The sequence below is a fragment of the Conger conger genome, chromosome 11, assembly GCF_963514075.1.
Source record: "Conger conger chromosome 11, fConCon1.1, whole genome shotgun sequence".
NCBI lineage: Eukaryota > Metazoa > Chordata > Actinopteri > Anguilliformes > Congridae > Conger > Conger conger.
The window spans coordinates 43,484,827-43,508,200 of NC_083770.1; the positions used below are offsets into that span (position 1 = coordinate 43,484,827).

Here is a 23,374-nt window from a genome sequence, read left to right on the forward strand (position 1 = left end):
GAAGTCTTCAATCGATCAGTCGGTAAACAGGAGCAGAAGCGGGACGGTGTGATTCAATCAAATCCATCCATGTAAATGGCTGGAGAGTCTAAATGTATTGAGTTAACCTCATAGCCCTGAAATAAGCACACGCTCCGTTCAACCCCCCCCCCCCCCCCCATCCACACAAACTGCAGTAAATAAAAAAACAAACACAAAAACATTCACGGACCATAAACAACATGAAGTAACATACAATTAGTTGAGGTCAATGTTTAGTTAATGGATCCGTCACCCCTGTGAAGAATGTTCAGGTTTTCCACATACTACTTGTCCCTCATTACTGGTCCCTCATTCACCCGAGCATTGCCAATTTCTACTGCATGTAATGTATAGCCAGGCAGACAGTAGGCAGAAGCAGGAATAAGCCTGGATGGTGTGTTAATGCCCGGCAGCTGTTCGGCACAATTCTGCTCACCACGCACCAGCTGATGGGGAGAGGGAGGGTGAATAGAACGAACGCATTTTTGTATTCTACTAGAAGCAGTTAAACGGGTCGATATGATAAACACTCAGTGAGCAATTTATTAGGTAGACCAGTACACCAGCTTGTTAATGCAAATATTTAATCAGCCAATCATGTGGCAGCAACTAAATGCATAAAAGCATGCCAAGAGGTTCAGCTGTAGTTCAGACCAAATGTCAGAATGGGGAAGAAATGAGATCAAAGTGAATTTGACCGTGGAATGTTGTTGGTGCCAGACAGGGTGGTTTGAGTTACTCTTGAGAAACTGCTTATCTCCTGTGATTTTCACGCACAACAGTCTCTAGAGATTGCAGAGAATGGTGCGAAAAACAAACAAATAAAATCCAGTGAGCAGCAGTTCTGCGGGAAAAAACACCTTGTTAATGAAGGAGGTCAGAGGCGAAGGGCCAGACTGTTCAAAGCTGACAGGAAGGTGACAGTAACACAAATAACCACACATCACAACAGTGGTATGCAGAAGAGCATCTCTGAACACACAGAATGTCAAACCTCTTAAATGGATAGGCTATAGCAGCAGAAGACCCATCCATCCATTATCTTAACCCGCTTATCCTGAACAGGGTCGCAGGGGGGCTGGAGCCTATCCCAGCATAAATTGGGCGAAAGGCAGGAATACACCCTAGACAGGTCGCCAGTCCATCGCAGGGCACACACACCATTCACTCACACACTCATACGGGCAATTTAGACTCTCCAATCAGCCTAACCTGCATGTCTTTGGACTGTGGGAGGAAACCAAAGTACCCGGAGGAAACCCACGCAAACACGGGGAGAAACGTGCACGCAGAGAGGCCCCGGCCGACGGGGATTCGAACCCAGGACCTCCTTGCCGTGAGGCGGCAGTGCTACCATCCATGCCACCCCAGCAGAAGACCAGTAAGTCTAAATTAAGTTGAATAAATACCTAATAATGTGCTCACAGAGTGCATATTGTGTGAATATTGACACCTCTGTCCATTCTTGTGCACTTTTTGACAAGTTCTTTGCATGAATATAACAGATGTTTTTGCCATTATTCATAATGTTGATTGACATAAGGTTTTAAATAGGAGTGAATTAGTGCCACAAGAGATTAGTAATGTTGGATGGTTCTGCAATGACCATTTTGTTATTTTGCGATGAGTGAACTGCTCCAAGGCAGCCGTGTTTTTTACTCACAGAAATTTGCAGTGTAGGTAAAGAAAGGCATGTTTCTTTCTCGATGAAGGAAAAATGATCTTTATTGCATTAACAGCAAAGAACAGAGAAACGGAAAAATCACAAGCTGCACAAACTGTAGTCAATGGAGCAAGTACCATTCAGGAAGCATTGTCTAAGGCTAGATGAGTTACTGTGTGTGCTTACAATACATAAGAAAAACAGCAAGACTGCTGAAGTTCAATATAACCACTAATTCCAGAAAAGAATGGCATGATCATTTCTTTGTACCCAAAAAGCAATGGAAGTAACAGGGAAGCACTTCAAAGTTCACCAGCAGTCAAAACCAACGGAGGAAGAATGACGAATTCTGATTTCTGATAAATCTGCTAAAAATCTACCAGAAATATGCTTGCTAAAATAATCCGTATCACATTGAAGTTACATTCTATTGCTATTGACATGCTATTTCCATTAATACAGTTTTACCTATAGGCCAATCAATATAAATTCTGTGGTTAGGCTCCTGAGCACAAAATGGTAGTGGTAAGTCAAATTTTACTTATGCAATTTGCAATCAACCATCCAAACAATTCTGGTTCAAGCAATAGTCAGGTGCTGACTTCCCGCAAATCAGGTCTGAATTTACCGCACCAAATCATGGCCCATCATATTAAATCATTGATGATGGATTAACTGGGCTCTTCTCTGCACCTTTGGTGGGTCAATCCTAAAATACAGAGCTTTTCTGGCAAAGATTTTTATCCTTGAGAATATGAAATGGCTATTAGTAAAAACCCAAGACCGTGGATGATTGCCTTCGTCTGGCCCTCTGAAGACGCACAGAGGAAGGATAATGTTAGAGCATCTGTTTAGAAAGTGCTGCTGTCCTGTCAGTGAATCCAAGCTGGGAAGAAAATAGGGGGAATAACCTTGTACAGCGGTAGCAGTGACCGCTGGACACCGCATGCCTCTAAAACACTGCATGGCTCTAAATTTGTTTCTGAATAATGGAAGAGGAAAGAACACCCTGATTTATAAACTCCTGTGCGGTGGCATGCCCACTCCCCTGATTCTGCTGTAATCCTGTCATTTAAGCATAACCCCCACCAACGCTGAATCCACAGGCAATGCTCAAGCATTGACCAGTCATGACCTTGTATTTGATTCTGCCAAATTTATGCAAGGTATTCAGTAGCCAATTAGAGGGATGATCAGGTAGCCATGTAGAGAACCAGTTTTTTTGTGGGAATTTTGCCAGGACAACAGGGTTAAAATCCCTATTCTTTTGAAAAGAGCAACAGGATCCTTAATGGCCACAGAGAGACAGAACATTGGTCAATATCTCTTTCAAAGGAAAGCACCTTTTTAGCACAGTGTCCTCATAGTTGCAGTGAGCATTGGGTTTGGTCCAGAGGGAATAGTGCCCTCTACTGGTCTGCTAATAACTCCTCCAGCAGTAACTTTGTTTTCCCTATCTCCAAAGTATAAACAAGTCCTGAAAACAGATATCTGCTTAACTCCACGCATGTGTGTGTATGTGCGCGTGTGTGCTTGTGTGTGTGTGCATATGTGTGTGTGTGCGTATGTGTGTGTGTGTGGGTGTGTGTGTGTGCATGCACACGGCCTGGGAAAGAGGCTGTACCAGCTGTTCGCTCGTAAAGAGGACCAGGACTCTGCCTGTGTGGTAATTATCTGGCTCCATCAGAGCGGTACGGAGGTATATCTTTCTGTGGAACAGTTCTCACACACACACACTCACACTCTCTCACACACACACACACACACACACACACACACACACAGAGACACACTCTCTCTCTCACACACACACACACAAACACACACACACACACACATCCTCTAAAGAGAGCTGATAATGGTTCCATTACTGACGCAGCAGGACAGCGTTGCGTAAAAGCACAAAAAAGAATGAAGGTGCAATTAAGACAAATAGAAAAATCTTTCGGTTTCTGCAGAAGGATGGCAGCGTTGGGCAAGTGAGAAATTAATCTCCAATTAAACGGAAGACCGAGCGTGATTCTCTTATTCAGGAAGATAAAGAGCATGCCAAGACTACACTTCTGTGACAAGCTGAGTGCACTAATAAACAATCAGAATGTGATCATATGGTTTTGAACATAGACGGAATAAAAAGGGTGGATGGGTCAGGTGTAATAAAGCGTTTTTATTGACGATGTCCCGACAGGTCCCCTTTCCCAGCACTGAAACCGACTGCTCGTTATTCACAGGCTGCTCAAGACTTTCCCGTGCCTTCTCCCGTTCCTAACTCTTCCCTCCAGGCACCGTATGGGAGCCGACTACGACTAGACACTTCCTGTCAAACGCTGGCAGCATCCTGTCTCCAAACTCCAAGAGGCTTGGCAGCTGTCAAAGTCAGACAGAGACGCCCATGCTAAACATCTCCATTAAACCTTCAACAGAGCTGAGAAGGCTTCATTCTCTGATTAGCATAGCAGCTAACAGGCCCTCCACTATAATGGGCAATCCCATCCATACAGATTAGCTTTTTCTATGAGGAAAAAGTGGACCCGGCACTCAATAAGCCTCTCAAACAATATTTCTAAATATCAGTGGCTACATGTGAGAGGAATTCACCCAAACTAGCTGTCACTATGCGAAAGTAAAGGTCTACAGACTCCCACGGAAACAACAGCCAATCTCAACAAGAGGGCTGTGCCTATTTCTGTTCTGTCTGTCAATGGCAGGGGCCTGCCGAATCGATATCTTCAGCTTACATGATCCATCTTGAGTGACAGCACATTCTCTGCCTGGATATAAATTAACCACACCTGTCTGTGACTGATGCCGAGAAAATGATTGACTGGCAGGAAGCAGCTTTCAAAAAAAAAAAATTGGGGGAAATGAATGCATTTCCTGAGATCTTAAAATGTGGGCCTATCGGAATTCACCTGAGAAGGACACGGTACACCACACATAGAGCAGCAGAAAACCTCAGGCTATTAATGAGGTTTCTGATAAGCGGCCGACACCTCTGCATCTGCACAATGATTCTCTGCTCAGCCATTTATAGATGCTCCGTCTTGCTTTTTTACAGTTGTGTACTACCAGGATGAAGACGCATACTTTCAAGCATACCACATACATAATTGTTTAAGGATTCAAATACTTTTCTGTCGATGTGAGCTTGCCTGGCGCAATTGAGCCAACCAAGAGGACCTGAAGGCAGGATTTGCATATTTCATAGGTTCCAATACACCAGAAAAGGTCTGCTTTCAATGACTCAAAATGTTCAAAAAAGCACATACACAAAGTGACGACAAAGGGAGGACAGCTACATTACATTACATTATTGGCATTTGGCAGACGCTCTTATCCAGAGCAACGTACAGTTGATTAGACTAAGCAGGAGACAATCCTCCCCTGGAACAATGCAGGGTTAAGGGCCTTGCTCAAGGGCCCAACAGCATTGCGGATCTTATTGTGGCTACACCGGGATTAGAACCACCGACCTTGCGTGCCCCAGTCATTTACCTTAACCACTACGCTACAGGCCGGCATACGCTATGCTACGCTATGCTACGCTGCCCCGCCACAGCTCAGGACGCCTCGGGAAACCCAAAGATGCCCTTTGAGCGGGCAGCATTACCCTCACCCTAATCTGCGCTGAGAGGAAGCAGCTTGGTTTGTGGAGAACGGGGGGGGGCAAGGGGGGGGAGGGGGGGTAGCGGGGGTAGGGGTTCGGCAGCGGGGTGAACGCAGGGTGATGATGAGAGGGGGATAATCTCTCAAAACGACCACTCCGCCGGACGGCGTTCCCATTCCGACGGAATTACCCTCTCGGCAAGCAGTGTTCGGCATGATTTCCCCGTCGCTGAGACCGAGGTAAAAGCGGGAAGCGCGTGTCGCATACCACCCTGCAGAGCTCCAGGGATTCGAGAGAGGTGCATTACCATACGAGGGGTGTTGAGGAGGGGGTGGGGGGGGGAGTTAGGGATGTAACCCCCAGCGGTCTAATGCTCAAAGCACGGGATGGCGACACCAGCCCCTTCAAATTGAATAAAGCAATTGGAGCGCATTATCAGCCGCTGATAACAGCAGAGCTGCCGGGTCCCTGAGCCTTCCCTGAGCACCCTGACAGACGTGACCGGACTCCCGACAGCGCGGTTCAGCACACCCATGTCATTGTGTTTTTATCTGCACATATAAACTTTGATTGGTGTGGTGTGTGTGTGTGCTCATCCATATATTTACAGATAACACCGAAAGCTTTACGGGCAGAGCGTGTTCCTGCACATACATTAAAGATATTGATAAAAGTTTGACGGGCGCATTTGTTCCTATATCAGCAGGTATAAAGTTTGATGTCCCAGTAAAGCAGCTCCTGGTTCACGCTGCCAGGCCCATATTCCATACAGTAATCAGATGAATGGAGCGGTAAAGTACAGAGGACGGACCAGCTGGCCCCAGTCCCATACATCTCAGCCATAATCCTCTTACTGTAATATGGTTTCCTGTGCGTGCATGGGGGGGGGGGACCTACACCAAAAAACAGGGACCTACACCAATGGCTTTTTACGACCATTTGATAGCTTCACAGATACAGTATCTGTGACGTTGTGGCTGACATTAGTGCCATTTCATTCAATCACAATATTATGCACGCAGTGAGGTATTTGGTGACAACATGCAAGAATAAGAATTAATATGACATGTTCGAAAGTTGAGTTGAGATTAAGCGTAACAGCGGTTTGGCCACCTGGTTCCATGTAAATGTACCATCTGTGTTTGTCACCGGGACACTCCTTTTCATTAGACTGTTTGATTTGTTGTCTGTTTCCAGGTGATTACATTTATGTATGTGTGTCCATGTTTGTCCATGTACATAGAGAGAGAAAAAGATGGAGAGAGTGGGAGAGAGAAAGAGAGAGAGAGATAATGTCAGTCACATACACACAGTGAAACACAAACTGGTACATGTGCATCTTCCTGTGCACAGTATCAGGTTTATTTTCAAATTAGCATAGTATGTGAGAACGGTCGCAGTCATCCATTCTGTACTTTCAGTTCACATGGACACCTGGCCCTGCTCTTTACAGACAAGAGACATGCTGCTCAAAGACTCCCACCATCAACGCTTTGCTTATTCACTCTCAGGTGTTAGTTGCTTCTTCTCCTTTGCTCTCCATCCCTCTCTCGCTGTCTTCATTGCTCTCGCTCCATCTTTCTAAGATCTTCTGCCCCTTAATGCACAGAGCTGCTCACACAAAGCTACACCCCCTTAATGCACAGAGCTGCTCACACAGAGCCACGCCCCCTTAATGCACAGAGCCTCACCCCTGCTCACACAAAGCCACACCCCCTTAATGCACAGAGCTGCTCACACAAAGCCACACCTCCTTAACGCAGAGAGCCCCGCCCCTGCTCACAAAAAGCCACGCCCCCTTAATGCAGAGCCCCGCCCCTGCCGGAGCCACTCACACAAAGCCACACCCCCTTAATGCACAGAGCCCCGCCCCTTATCACACAAAGCCACACCCCCTTAATGCACAGAGCCCCGCTCCTTATCACACAAAGCCACACCCCCTGAATGCACAGAGCCCCGCCCCTTATCACACAAAGCCACACCCCCTGAATGCACAGAGCCACGCCCCCTTAATGCACAGAGCTGCTCACACAAAGCTACACCCCCTTAATGTACAAAGCCATGCGCCCTTAATCCACAGAGCCCCACTTACATATATTGTGCTGACTACTGAACCCTACCCCTATAGGGGATGCTCTTAAGAATAGCCTGGAGACGGAGGGCCCAACTGGAATTGTGCCTCTGTGGAAATGCTCAGTGCTTTTATCTGCAGGAAGTGGCTAAAGTAGATCCACTCTGCTCAGCAAGAAACCTTCAGTCCGACCGAAGAGACGAAGCCAATCAGCAGAGCAAAGGACAGGAAAAACAACCACTCAGCTCAGCCTTCCTGTCTCAGCCGTGCATGACTAAAGAATGAATGTCGTGTTACACCTCTTATCGAACAATGTAATGGCTACAGAGACTGATGAAAAGCAGGAATGCCTTGTGAAAGGAAGCCTGACTTTAGATTCGTCAATTTTTCTTAACGATACTTTAATCACAAGGCCTCTGTCTCTGTAAACCAATTGATAAAATGATTTGCCTCCCTACTCCCGTCATCTCGAATAATAACATGTTTAATTTATATTATTTATATTATTCCTTATATATCAATACTTCCTACCAATTCACATCTGGTCAGAGGAAGTCTTGACACAAGTAATGACATTCCATTCCTATAACTATCTACACTCTCCAAAAGGCTGCCCTAAATTACTTTGGTGCTCTTCTTTGATGTATTGTGTTGCGTTTATTTTGTATTTTTGTCTATTGTTAATGCAGAGCTGTGGAAACATAATTCCTTCTTTGAAGAAAGACTTCAAAGAAGTCAAAGTTTAAAACTAAGATAGTGCCAAGTGTCAGTTCAATATCCACAGAGACCCAGCCCCATTCCAACAAATGTCTAACTAGAAGTCTCATCACGGAAACTCACGCTCTATTCACACTGCAAATCAGAACACCAGACCAGGAAGGTCATCGCCCTGGAGAAGAGCTTGCACAGATCAGGATGATTGGCTCCTAGACATCTCAGGTATGAACTGCCCGAGCCCCAAAATGCATTAACTCAATGCTGCATAGTGTTAGCCCAGCGCTATCTAAAATTAACCCCACACTGTGTAGCATTAACTCAATGCTGCATAGTGTTAGCCCAGCGCTATCTAACATTAGCCCCACACTGTGTAGCATTAACTTAATGCTGCATAGTGTTAGCCCAGCGCTATCTAACATTAGCCCCACACTGTGTAGCATTAACTCAATGCTGCATAGTGTTAGCCCAGCGCTCTCTAACATTAGCCCCACACTGTGTAGCATTAACTCAATGCTGCATAGTGTTAGCCCAGCGCTCTCTAACATTAGCCCCACACTGTGTAGCATTAACTCAATGCTGTATAGTGTTAGCCCAGCACTATCTAACATTAGCCCCACACTGTGTAGCATTAACTCAATGCTGCATAGCGTTAGCCCAGCGCTATCTAAAATTAACCCCACACTGTGTAGCATTAACTCAATGCTGCACAGTGTTAGCCCAGCGCTATCTAACATTAGCCCCACACAGTATAGCATTAACTCAATGCTGCATAGTGTTAGCCCAGCGCTATCTAACATTAGCCCCACACTGTGTAGCATTAACTCAATGCTGCATAGTGTTAGCCCAGCGCTATCTAACATTAGCCCCACACTCTGTAGCATTAACTCAGTGCTGCATAGCGTTAGCCCAGCGCTATCTAACATTATCCCCACACTGTGTAGCATTAACTCAATGCTGCATAGCGTTAGCTCAGCGCTATCTAAAATTAAACCCACACTGTGTATAATTAACTCAATGCTGCATAGTGTTAGCCCAGCGCTATCTAACATTAGCCCCACACTGTGTAGCATTAACTCAATGCTGCATAGTGTTAGCCCAGCGCTCTCTAACATTAGCCCCACACTGTGTAGCATTAACTCAATGCTGCATAGTGTTAGCCCAGCGCTATCTAACATTAGCCCCACACTGTGTAGCATTAACTCAATGCTGCATAGTGTTAGCCCAGCACTATCTAACATTAGCCCCACACTGTGTAGCATTAACTCAATGCTGCATAGTGTTAGCCCAGCGCTCTCTAACATTAGCCCCACACTGTGTAGCATTAACTCAATGCTGCATAGTGTTAGCCCAGCGCTATCTAACATTAGCCCCACACTGTGTAGCATTAACTCAATGCTGCATAGTGTTAGGCCATTGCTATCTAACATTAGCCCCAGTCTATGAATGGCAAATTGTGCAGCAGTAGAGCCTCAGAGGAAACAGCTGATTTTGCAGTATAAGCATGGTGTTGCCCACAAGCTGTAATTGAACAACATAATGAATCCTGTTTAAATTAAACTAACATTAATTAATTTATTAATCACTGCAAGCAAGCATAATGTGCTAAGGCAGCCGAATACACACAGGCATTAACCTGGAACTATACCCAGTTGCTTCGAGAACTACTTTAATAACAAAAAAGGCTTTCTGTGTCCAGTTAAAAGGAGAAAAACAAAAAAAATGAAAACAGGATTCAACAAAAGAAATATATCTCTGGTCCGCTGGCCTCCTGCCTTGGAGCATAAATCTAAAAAAAACATCATGAACACATTATGCCCAAAAATCATCCCAAATTGAATTCTGGCAGAAATATATACGAAAAAGATATGAGTATAGAAAACTTCAGCACCAGACAGGCTCTTCTCCCTTCAGCAGAATAACAGATTTTTCAGTAATATTCATTTCTATATGAAAAATGTAATACAGGCTGTCAGGTGACTCACTCTGTTACAGTAGCGGTTTGCAAACTGAGTTCCTGGCGTCTATTTGAATGGTTGCTGCTCTTCATCAATTCATCTTGTTGAAGACAAGTCCAAGGTCTTATACATCTTTTTTATTAAACTTGCTTGGCTTGTTTTCTGTTTTTTTTCCACAAATAGTCCAGCTTCGGTAACCATGTATCCATACTTTCAGCAAAACGGACTGATTTCATCTGTCAGACAGTATATTTGAATCGGCAAAAAATGTAACCTCCTCTAAATGAGCCCTTTGCCATAAAGCACATTACAGAAAGTGAAAGCGTCTTTTGCTTTGACAGACTTAAATCCTACGATGCCAATATGAGACACTTATTCTTCAAGACATGCCTAAGTATTTCTGACATAATGTGGCCAAATACCCTAAATATCTAATACCAATTAGCAGCTCGTTACAATTCATGGGTTTGCCATTAAGGTTGAAATTAAAACCAGCATACTGTACATAAGGGACCAGGACCAAGTTTGAGAACCCCTGGGTTAATCATTGTTATGTTTTATGGGGGCACCCCCATGGTTTTATATCCACACCAGACAGAACCAGATCCTCAGGATTCCCCTTGGACTCAAAAAGACTAGTTAAGTGTCCGTCCAAATGTTTCACAAATGTTAAGCGAATTTGTGAAAAGTTGACAAAGGAAAATGGAGTCATCGTGAGTAACTCCTGTTATGTATGTGGATATTCTGGAGAGGACACAACAACATTACAGCATCAAAAGAATGCAAGATGAGACCAGCTGCCTTTTTTTGGCTTTCTGGAGTGGAATCATATGATCATTTATTGGAAAAATCTGTTTTTCTAACTTGGTGTTTTTGCAATATTTTCAAAGGTTTTTCACATCACGGATTAGTAATGTGCAAATTCAAAATTTGCATAAAGACAGTTGGATGGAAATCCCACTCAAGTCACCATTTACCCAAAGGCTGACAAGATGACATGGGTTTTTCCAGTCACCTGCTTTTAGAGATTGGGAGGGGCAAGCAAATTGTAGAGAATATTTATTATGTAGCCTGAAAGTGACACCAGACAAATTGTAAAACAGCTTTTTGACAACAATTAAAAATTCCTTCAAGAATCAAAAATAAATTAGAAACTGAAAAGATGAAGCAGATACAAATCCTAATGAAATACAGACTAAGTTGATCACAATTTGGCCATTGAAACAGGAAGACACAAACACACCTTCTACCGCAATAGGATACGTGATCACTGCGAGACTGGTGAGGTTCAACATCGCAATACATATACTGAAATTAGCAAGGGCTTCTTTGAAAAAATTAAAACAATACTTCAATGGTTTTCCACATTTCCTGATAAGAAACTTGCCCACTCTCCTGGGTGAAGGACAGACTGCTTTGTATAACAACCATACAAGTCATTGGCACCAAAAAGCAATAACTGCCAACATCTGCAGTTAATTAATTATTTCATATTGTATATGATATGGCAAACATATGGTAGTATGTTTTTCTTTACTGCTGTTTGTTCTTTGTGACATTGTGGCAACACAGTGCATGTCATGCCAATAAAGCACATTAAGGGGCATTGCCCAGCAAACATATGTTATTATAATAACACACGTTTATCATGTCATATAACACAGGCCACAGGGAAGGAGCCTAATGAATTATGATTAATATTTTATATGTGTGATGGAGAACATGAGATGGCTGTGCTCCCCCCAGCTGCTCACAGTGAGAGACATCCATCATTCATCCCCACCTTAACACTGCTACACTCACAGCAACAATGTGTGTGTGTGTCTGTATGCGTGTGCATATGCGTGTGTGTGTGTTTTTGGGGCTGAGGCTATTGGCAATTTCACATCCTAGCTTTCTCTGTGGGTACCACAGTAACTGCAGCATGCTGATAAGGGCTATACAACAGGGCTAATAAGGCCAGCGAAATGGAGACAAATTAAGCATGTCCATATTTTATATCCACAGAAATTAACTTCAAGTGAAATCACTATGAATGAACATGGATCCTGGATTAACTACCAATTAATCAGCATTTGGTGAAAGCCTCAAAATATGAAATTAAATTGATCAGCCCCAACGCTAACATCAGCCTGCTCTCCATCAAGGCATCAGCACAGATCTCTGACAAGTGCCAAAGCCATGTATAATGGCTACTGTACCTCAAACAACATGTGCTCACCACTGGGAAGATTGTTTAAGTTTCAAACCTTTCAAAGAATTCACAACCTTAGTGTAGTGCACTGTAAAGTGCATTGGCAATTTTGCACAGTAAAGTGAGAGGCAATATACTTATTTTGCACTTTTCTAAAGTATGTTTTATTTCCAACATGCCCATGTCTCCTATTTGTGTCAGTACATAGCAAAGCTCACACCCCCTTGCCCCAGCTCCCTGTATCTGTGAGGGGGGAGGGTTGTATACTCTACAGAGATGATATTGGTGCCACAGTCCAGTATAACTCTCTCAAATATCCACCCAGAGACACATATATTCAACACAAAACACTATAAAATACAATTCTTCTGCAGAGTCCATGCATGTATTAAAGTGATAGCACAGATAGGAGAGTGCACGAACAAGAGCAATGAGAGTGCATATGTTAATATGTTTACTGTAAGTGCTCATAGTCATTGCATGTTTCCATGTTTCCGTGTGCTTCTACATATGGTTTAATATCATTGTGTTTCTTTGGCAATATGACTGTAGCTATCGTGCCACTAAAGCGAATTAAAACGGAATATATGACAGAGCCCTGCAAGAGTGCACATGTGACCAGGGGAAAGAACAGAGCTGGAGGATGCTGAGGAAGTGAAGAGGGGGGAAAGTGGAGCACGGGAACCTCCCCCGATGAACACCAGGCCTGCAGCCGCCCAGAGCCAGGCCCAGGAACAGTGAGGTTAGCGGTGCACGCAGCGTGAGACACACACTGTAACGGGCCTATTTATAGCAGCGGGGTCAGGCTCCGCTGGGCTCCAGCCTCCGGAGGGCGATGGCAGGTGTCTTCCCAGCCCCAGGGGACACTGGGTACTGGCAGCTGTGGAGGGCACCAACAGTCAGAATGACTGATCTTCCCCATTGCATCATCTGTGTGCAGCTGTCAATTATCTGTGTTTTATTATTATTATTATTATTATTATTAACCTCAATTTAACCTGGACCCTCTCATGAGTGATGTATAGGGCCTTCACTTAAAAGCATTCAGACGGGGTTCCTGTGTGAGTACAGTGCTGTAGCAACAGGAAAAAGGCCTGGGTGAAACTCACGCTCGTGATTGAAGTCTCAAATCCGCCTGAAATGACAGACAGTGGCATAGTCCCGCTCTGCTTCAGTGCATTTTGACTCATTCCAGAGCCTTACAGAATGCGACTTTTGCTGCCTCAGCCCTGCCTGTCAGAGAGCTGCCCCAGCTACGACAGCCCTAAACATCTGCTGCTAGCTAACAGGAACTGAGAACTTCAAACCAGTTAACGAACATCCCACACTGACCAGTAGGCACAGCCATTCTTGAGCAAGTGCAAGAGAAATCGCGTTTCTTCCACAAGATTTGGGCAAATTTAAAGAAGGCAGTCAGACAGGTAAAACCGCTGACATAAACAGAAATGTGCACCTTCAAATTGATTAAAGTATTGGGCGTTTCAGCTTTTGATTAATTAACTGATTAACCAGCTCAAATATGTGTGGTTTTGTCTTGCTGGAATCTGAAACAAAAGTGAGACATTATCTGCTATTGTCATTCAGCTTAAGCATGAAAGGATATTGCTGAGTCAACAGTTGCAAACGCAGGCAAGTAAAACACAGAAGGTGGAAATACCCTGACTCCAGTTCATGCTGTTAGCTAACTATCAACTGTAATGACTATAGCAGCTGTTAGGGCTGGGCGAGATGGCCTAAAATTTATATCATGATATATTTTCAATTTTGGACAGTAACAATATACACTCAGTGAGCACTTTATTAGGTATTTATGAGACCTATTTTTTATACTTCTTAAGTCTCCTACTTCTGTAGCCTATCTACGTAGGGGTTTGATGTGTTGTGTGTTCTGAGATGCTCTTCTGCATACCACTGTTGTGATGTGTGGTTATTTGCATAACTGTCACCTTCCTGTCAGCTTCGGCCAGTCTGGCCCTTCTCCTCTGACCTCTCTCACTAACAGTATGTTTCTGCCCACAGAACTGCTGCTCACTTTCCTCCTGATTTCAACAGAAGATGCTTCAACAGAAGACAAGTCACTCAGCGCAGTTATCCAGCCAAGTAATCCGGCTTTGTGAAACAGGGCCCAGAGCTCGACATTCAGGAATTTCAACACTGTTCTACTTGCCCCGTGTAGGCTGACATTCCCACAGGGCCAGCGGCCAAAATAAATATAATCCCTTTTTTCAGATTATACATACTGTACGTGCCAAATTCATATTTATTTAAAGTCAGTCCACTGTCACGTTATTTCTGAGTGTTTCCTAGAGGAATTAAATGTACATTTGGTCTCCCCTGATTAGCCAGGCCTGACAGCAGGTAGTAGTGCCTTTGTGACAGATAGCAGCAATGGGAACAGGAAATAAAGAGGAAATCCTTCAAGCTGATTGGTGCATACTCTTGGGAAGATGATTATGATTGGTGCAAACAGTACAGACTGCTGAAAGAAATGTAATTTCCAAATGAATCAAACCAAACTAGCAAAGCTTCAATACACTGGCACAGCAAGTGCCCATTCATTCATTAAGGAATCCAGTTCTTTGTGAAAGAAAACGGGAGGGGACAATTTTGGAGCGTACATCACCGCAACAGAAAACTCAATATTCTAACAAGAACCGCTTCTCAAAACACAGGCCACAAAGTGTTATTTTCAATATAATAGATCAATTTGTTAAAATGGCAAATACAATGTACACGAAGACAGTCATCGACAATTCCTTTGAAATGTTTTATTTTTTTTGTGCAGCGTAAGCACTGAAATGCTCGCTGTGATATCCATTGACTAAATGTATCAGAGGAAGCCTAATTATTATTCACTGGTCAAGGCAGAGAAAGGAATTAGCATATAAATGAAAACACATGGGTTCCCCTCATGAAGTGGCACTAAAACAAGCCATCGTGTTTCACATTGCTTACAAGACCACCGCTCCAGGGACATATGATCTATGGGTTATTAATTATGTAAGATTATAACCCCATATCAGTGTGGTGTTAAAGATACAGTACAGTATTACAATATCACATCTATGCGGCATTGGAGTGTGCAAAAAACGTGTGCACCCCTGGTCAAAAGGCCTTTTACAATAAATATTTAAGTGAACAGAAGCAAACTCTAAATGGTACAAGGTAAAACTGTCAGGAAGTATTTTGATCTTCATATTTGGTGGAATCAGGCAGCATGGATGGTGCAGTGGGTAGCATTGCCGCCTCACAGCAAGGAGGTCCTGGGTTCGAATCCCCGTCGGCCGGGGCCTCTCTGTGTGGAGTTTGCATGTTCTCCCCGTGTTTGCATGGGTTTCCTCCGGGTACTCCAATTTCCTCCCACAGTCCAAAGACATGCAGGTTAGGCTGATTGGAGAGTCTAAATTGCCTGTAGGTATGAGTGTGTGAGTGAATGGTGTGTGTGCCCTGCGATGGACTAGCGACCTGTCCAGGGTGTATTCCTGCCTTTCGCCCAATGTATGCTGGGATAGGCTCCAGCCCCCTGCGACTCTGTTCAGGATAAGCGGGTTAGGATAATGAATGAATGAATTAATATTTGGTGGAATCAGTTCTACCCATTCCATTCACTCAATATTTCCTGGGCCCCCAGCTGCTACACAACCCCAAATCATAATGGATCCACCTCCATGCTTCACAGTTGGCAAGGTGTTCTTTCTACAAAGGCTTCACCCTTTTTTCTCCAAATATACCTTCTTTGGTGGTGGCCAAAAAGACACTTAATTTTGTGTTGAGGTCGTTCTTTCTGGCAACTCTGCCATGTAGGTCTTTGTTGTTTAAAGTATGTTGTATTGTTGTCCTGTGAACAGCTAGACCTGTGTTTGCTACTCTTCTGAACATTTATCACCAGGTCTCGGGCCATTCTATCTAAAATATTTCTTGGTCTTCCAGACCTTTCCTTGACTACAACTGTTCCATTGATCATCCATTTTCTAATAATGTTTCTGACTGCCTTCACCTTCTTAATGGAACTGTTTAGAGGAACCCATGGTTGTTAACACCAGAAAGAACAGCCATTGCAATTGGATACATTAGATGGCATGGAGTTACTTCAGAATAAAAGGATCAGCCCTGGAATTATACTCACCTGACTCATTGAAGCCCTAACGAGTAAATCACCTGGGTAATAATCTTTTTTTAAAGTATTTTGAGTTCAGGTTTGCTTTTGGTCACATACAGATTCATTGTAACACATTTAAACCAGGGGTGTCCAGATTTTTGCACCCCACTGTACTTCTAACAATCTATAATCCATTCATATGCATTATAAAGTAATTTCTATAGTATATGTCAGTAAATATGGAATTAAAATATATCTTGGTAGGCAGAAATAATAATTTGTGATTATCCTAAAGCATGTAATAGTATGTACTATACATGATGTGAGATCATAATGCCTATAGTATGAGATATTCATAGTGTAACGATACAGTAATATCAGGTAAACAGTTTGAGATATTAAGTATCAATAATGCAATTAAAAAAACAGATATGCAATGAGATATGAATTGAGCAATTATAAAATGAGGTGATGGAAGAGGCTCATTAATTACAGCTCAATGCAACAGCATAGTATTCATGCTACTCCCCTAGTACCACTGTGTGTGTGTGGGTGTGTGTGTGTTTGTGTGTGTTTATGCGTGTGTGTATGTACGCACAGATGCATGCACAAGAGAAAATTAAGCACGTCCTTGGTTTTCAAGCAACTAAACTGTTCCCTAAATTAAAAGAGCATTCTACACGATTCCATATCATTTGTTCGATTCATAGCATCAAGACTGAATTTTGATACAAATAATAAATCATTAATCATTTCTTCTTGTTCTTTTAGCTTGAGCATTGCACATACTGAGAAATGCTACTGCATCCCCAAATTGTTTGGTTGGTCATTCTGAAACGGTTGAGTTGGCTTAAAATATAGCTGACAGGAACAAAATTATATATCAGTCTAGCAAATTATATATCTATGAAGGCTGACATTACACGTTTCATTTCACAGGCCTTTTTACATACAGTAAAACCTCATCAATAAACCTTAATTATGGACTGGCTGGTCAATCAAACAATCAAGCTTTTCAAGCAGAGCATTATAGAACACATACATTGTCTTTGTTACCCCTCACTGATGGAATAAAGTGAGAATTAGAATTAAAAAATGTCTCCAATAAAAAAGATTATGTACTGTACACCTTACATTATATCCACACCCACATCAGGGACAATGAAAAATCTATGAGTTTTGAAGGGAAGAAAGTTTCCAAGGAAGACAAATAGTGAAACAAATACAACCACAGCTGCAGTAAAATGAAATGCACATCTGCCCATTGGAAGACCGCTCCTCCTCCTTTAATGGCTCATTCTTGTCATGTCATTTATAGCACTGCAAGAAATATAACCATAGAACCAAACATGCTTCTTATTAGATGCTTCCATCCAAAGCATCATACACAATGCGTGCATTGTTTTGGCATATGCAGCCCCTGGGATCTCTAAAGCACAACCTTTGCATTGTTAGTGCAGTGTTCGACTAACTGATACCATAGAACGATAGAACACATAGATTACAACACAGAACTACAGAAGATAGAATTACCCCTAGCTTGCTTCAAAATCTAATCCAAGATTGCATGGGTAATTGCTTTACGTTTCTCTGTAATCAACACTCACACATCTTTTATGAAATTTCAACTAAAACATAGTAATATTTCTGTATTGAGAGTTAATACAGTATTTTTTGCTCACAAATTATCAGCAGGTGATGCATTAACCACTTTTCACAAATTATATAAATCCACAACCTGCTAGTAGGTGGTGTACTCTGAAACTGAGAATGGGCTACATCTTAGTCCTATTGCTAAATAACATGATGTGGGGAATACATTATACACATCAACAGACAACTAAATGTTGAAATGCCAGGTATTTATTTCTATTTTATCTCTGAATGTTCTCTATTTTAATGTGTTGTTAATATTGTTTTGTAAATGCAAGTGCACATCTGTACAACAAACTTTTTTGCTTTTCATTGTATGGAAATGGCTATATAAATATAGCCTAGTGATACAATAATGCAGCTGTGGTTTTCTCTTGCTACTCGACCACTACAGACCTTTCTTTTCAGTCAGTTACTGAATTTATTGTTGAGCACTTTCACTCAGTCAGTGTTCCTCTGTGCTGTGTTTTATGTGTGTGTGTGTGTGTGTGTGTGTGTGTGTGTGTGGCGGGGGCTCTATTTGTTAACAGTACATCTCTTCTTCACTGTAAATGGTAACGTAGCCAAAAGGCAGGGGTAGCCCCATAGCCTGACTGCAGAGGAATGTAGGGCATAATGTAAAACTTCTGGACACACTGCTTCTGTCAAACACAAAACGAGCGATCCCCGTGCCTTTTTCACGTATAAGTTAAGACATAAAATCTGTGATATACAGGTATATAATTAAATGTATTCCAATGCAGTATTTCCCCTTAATGAAATACCGACGACGAGGCAGCTCAGCACTGGTAGGAAACATTGAACACAATTTACAGCCTGACAAGCAAGCATCTGTGTGATCGATTCACCCGGATCCGCATTTTAATACCCTTTCCCGTGTGCTCATGCAATCTAACGAACCGCCCTCTATTTAATTTCTGTAACAGCAAAATTTACTCTCTCCATGCCTCTCCCTCTCCCTTTTCCTCCGTCTTGCGAATAAATGCATTAGGTTAGACATCAATCTCCTCTGTTTAATTTAAAATGGAGGAAAAAAAATATTCTTGAGAATCCATCTGAGGTCACGACCCCCCCCTCCCCTTGCCCTGGTGTGTACAACCTCCAACCCCACCCCTGAGCATTAATGGCCCACCCCTCCCACTGCAACAAACATCAGCATTAACTGCGCCAGGAGGCCTGCACAGGACACCAGCTTCTCCCGGTGAAGATTAATGTCTTTCAGAGGCCGACAGGATTGAGGTATGCTGTCACTTGTTTACAGCAGCTCGGTGAAAGCCTCCTTGTGACTTTAAAAGTGATGAATGAGCACTTTTTCAGCCTCACACTGCCCTTTAAATAACTGATTTCTGAGCCTTCCGATACCTATGATTATGGTTGCACGAGGCTGTATTAACGCTGAATATCAACCAGTAAAGGTTACAGAGGCTAGTGGAATTATACTTAATTAAACCTGCAGCACTACATCAACAGATTATTTATTAGACCTGCTGCCTGTGAGCTATGCCGGCTCATGGCACTCAAACCAATCAGCTCTGGGCCTAAATGCCAAATACTGTATCATGTGACCACCTTCCTTACTGGTACCTGACAACAGTGAACACACTCAAGCATATCTCTTGGTTTCCATTTTGTAACCACAAACTGTGCAGTCTCTCTCTGTGCGGTGTACTCACCATACCACCCCCCCCCCCCCAACCCCACCTCTTCCTCTAATCATGCGACAATGTCCTTGACGTTGACGTGGTGGAGGACAAGCAGCCATAGCAACCCATAGTAACCCATTACATTTTTGTGGTTAAACACAGGGGTTAAACTAGGCCTAGATGAGACAGCATCCATTCAAAATGATTATGATGGTGCCCAGTCAATATCAGATATCATAACACCATGGAACACCACGGCTAATAACGTAACTAGCACTCGTTTAACCTATACCTGCACTCAGCAAGTGTAAGCACACAGTCACTCAGTAACGGTATAGCATAGTTACTACACACAGCATAATTTTTCTGTAGGTTTGTGACATGTATTAAGAACAATCCATACACCACACTGTTCAACTAAAACACCCAAAATATCTGCTCCCACCACTGGTCAGTACTCACCTTCCCAAAATCCCGTACGTCAAACAGGTCAAAAGGGTCAAACAGCTCACTGTTCCGTAGGCCCAGCTTGTCATGACAGACCTTTAGAAACGTCCGGATGTTTTTCAGACACAGAAACTGAAAGGGAAAAATGACAGGCAGAGACACATAAATAAAAATTTAAGATCTGACACCTGTCGAGAGCAGAGATACCCCTTGGGACAGTTAAGACTGGAGGGTCTGGCCATGCTCGACAGAACCCCACACATGTTAGACTTGGCAAATGTGAGCAGCAGACAGCAGTATGTAATCTGCTGCAGGCTGGGCAAAGTTTCCAGAAGATTCACCAAAGATCTGTCTCAAATACCTCACCCCCAGGCAGTCTGCCATTCTGATAGGGCCTGAGAACTGGACGGAGGGCCTGTGAGATATGCACTGCACACATGCACACACACGCACCGCTAAATGTACATGTGCACACACACGCACCACCAAATGTCCATGTGCACACACACGCACACACACCGCTAAATGTACATGTGCACACACACGCACACACACCGCTAAATGTACATGTGCACACACACGCACACACACCGCTAAATGTACATGTGCACACACACGCACCACCAAATGTACATGTGCACACACACACAAACACACGCACAAACAAATGTACATGTGCACACACACACACACCATCAAATGTACATGTGCACACACATACACCACCAAATGTACATGTGCACACACACACACACACACACACATACACCACCAAATGTACATGTGCACACACACACACACACACCATCAAATGTACATGTGCACACACATACACCACCAAATGTACATGTGCACACACACACACACACACACATACACACACCACCAAATGTATGTGCACACACACACACACGCACGCATACACACACAAACACAAGTACCACCAAATGTACATGTGCCCACACACACACACAGACACCACCAAATGTACATATGCACACACATGCACCACCAAATGTACATGTGTACATATACACACACAGATACATACAAATGCCTGCACCACACACATACAGTCAATTTTATGTCATGTGTACACAAAGGGAAAAAATTAATTTAAGTATCGCATAGAGACATAGAGACTGATTCATTAACATTGCCACACATTTCTACAAGTCAGTAGAACTACTGCAGGAAGATCGGGATTGACACGTGGAGTTAAAAGTTCAGACTGCATCCCAGAATCACTGACCATGAAAACACAACCTCATTCAGGGACCATTTTAACTCAGTATTCACAAACCATCAATAATACATGAGCCTTCTGTTCTTATCGAATGGAAAACATGGCAGCTTGGACACCTGTCCCCTGATCCTTCAAGAAAAAGGTAGATGTGTCGTTGCTGGTATCTTCAAAAACCAGAACCCTGTTGCAGAGGAGGTTTCTCCAGAGACATCCAGAACTACCGCCCGGTATCTCTTCTTCCTTTCCTTTCTAAAACTATAGAACGAGCCGCTTCTACTCAACTTTCTTCCTTCTTTTCTAACAACAACCTGCTAGACCCCCATCAGTCTGGCTTCAGATCGGGCCACTCGACAGAGACTGCACTCCTCTCCGTCAGTGAGTCACTTCATGCCGCACGAGCAGCCTCCCTCTCCTCTGTCCTCATTCTTCTAGATCTCTCTGCTGCCTTCGACACTGTGGATCACTCCATCCTCCTGTCTGCCCTGTCAGCAACGGGCATCTGTGGCACAGCCCTGGACTGGATTGAGTCCTACCTCTCTGGTCGCTCCTTCCAGGTTGCCTGGGCTGGTTCGGTATCGACACCTCGGCCCCTCGCCACAGGAGTTCCCCAGGGCTCAGTCCTTGGCCCGCTTCTTTTTTCTCTCTACACTCGCTCCCTTGGCCCTGTGATCACTGCACATGGGCTATCCTACCACTGCTATGCGGACGATACCCAACTCTTCGTCTCGTTCCCGCCGTCTGATACGCAGGTTTCAGCCCGTATCTCTGCTTGCCTGAGGGACATCCAGAGCTGGATGGACAACCACCATCTAAAGCTCAACCCAGGTAAAACTGAAATGATATTCATCCCTGCTAATACCTCTCCCCATCTGGATCTCTCCATTTCCCTCGGGGATACCACACTCACGCTGTCACCCAGTGCAAGGAACCTCGGCGTGGTGATGGACAGCAGACTGTCCCTTTCCGAGAACATTGCGGCGGTGACCCGGTCTTGCAGGTTCTTCCTATACAACATACGGAGAATCCGCCCCTTTCTCACCCCCTACTCGACCCAGCTCCTGGTCCAAGCGATGGTTCTGTCCCGCCTGGACTACTGCAATTCCCTCTTGGCTGGCCTCCCAGCATCTGCCATCAGACCCCTCCAACTCATCCAGAATGCAGCAGCTCGTCTGGTCTTCAACCTTCCCAAATACTCACACGTCACCCCCCTGCTTACTTCCCTCCACTGGCTGCCTGTCATGGCTCGCATCAAATTCAAAACATTGGTGCTAGCCTTCCAAGCAGTTAAAGGGTCTTCCCCAGCTTATCTGCAAAAAATCATCAGACCCTACACCCCTGCCAGACCTCTTCGTTCAGCCTCCACAGGCCGCTTGGCACCTCCCCCTCTCAGAACCTCCACCTCACGCTCACGACTACTGTCTGTTCTGGCTCCACGGTGGTGGAACGAACTCCCCGTTGAGGTCAGAACTATAGAATCCCTCCCCACCTTCAAGCGCAAGCTGAAGACACACCTCTTCAAACAGCACCTCTCCCCATCCCTCCCTACCTCCCTGTGAACCTTAATTGTTGTCTCTGTGACTTGTGTATCAGTATTTTAGTTGGCTAGGTAAGCAGTGTTTGGATAGTTAACTTTGGTGACTTTTGCTCTGTTTGTGTGTTTGTTCAAAAAAAAAAAAAAAAAAAAAAAAAAAAAAAAAAAAATGGCCCTTGTCCTTATCTTTGTTGTACAGGTAGCAGTTGAAATTGTACTTACCTCTAGGGTCTTTCAGCGAACTTATCCCTGGTTATGGGTATGCACTTTGTTGTACGTCGCTCTGGATAAGAGCGTCTGCCAAATGCCAATAATGTAATGTAATGTAATGTAATGACATTATGGGCCTGTGTGGAGTGGTCTCAGCCTTCACCCCCACTCCATTATCACATGCCAGTGTGGAGCTCCAGGTGGAGAGGAACACCATGCCCCCCTACACGGCCCTCTTCCTCCATCAAACAACACATTCGTTTCTCCTCTTTCTGAAGCTATAGGCTCATTCCAATCGCTTATTCTTCATCTCCTTC

General features: G+C 43.8%; 1 protein-coding gene across 2 annotated transcripts in view; it reads right to left on the reverse strand.

Annotated features, from left to right (window-relative positions):
- The window catches only part of LOC133140852 (guanine nucleotide exchange factor VAV2-like), an 82,916-nt gene that overhangs the window by 36,199 nt on the left and 23,343 nt on the right, over positions 1-23,374 (reverse strand). For both annotated transcript variants that reach the window (XM_061261109.1, XM_061261110.1), the window contains exon 2: positions 20,086-20,202. In XM_061261109.1, the coding sequence (XP_061117093.1) occupies positions 20,086-20,202 (117 nt within the window). The remainder of the gene's footprint in view (positions 1-20,085; positions 20,203-23,374) is intronic.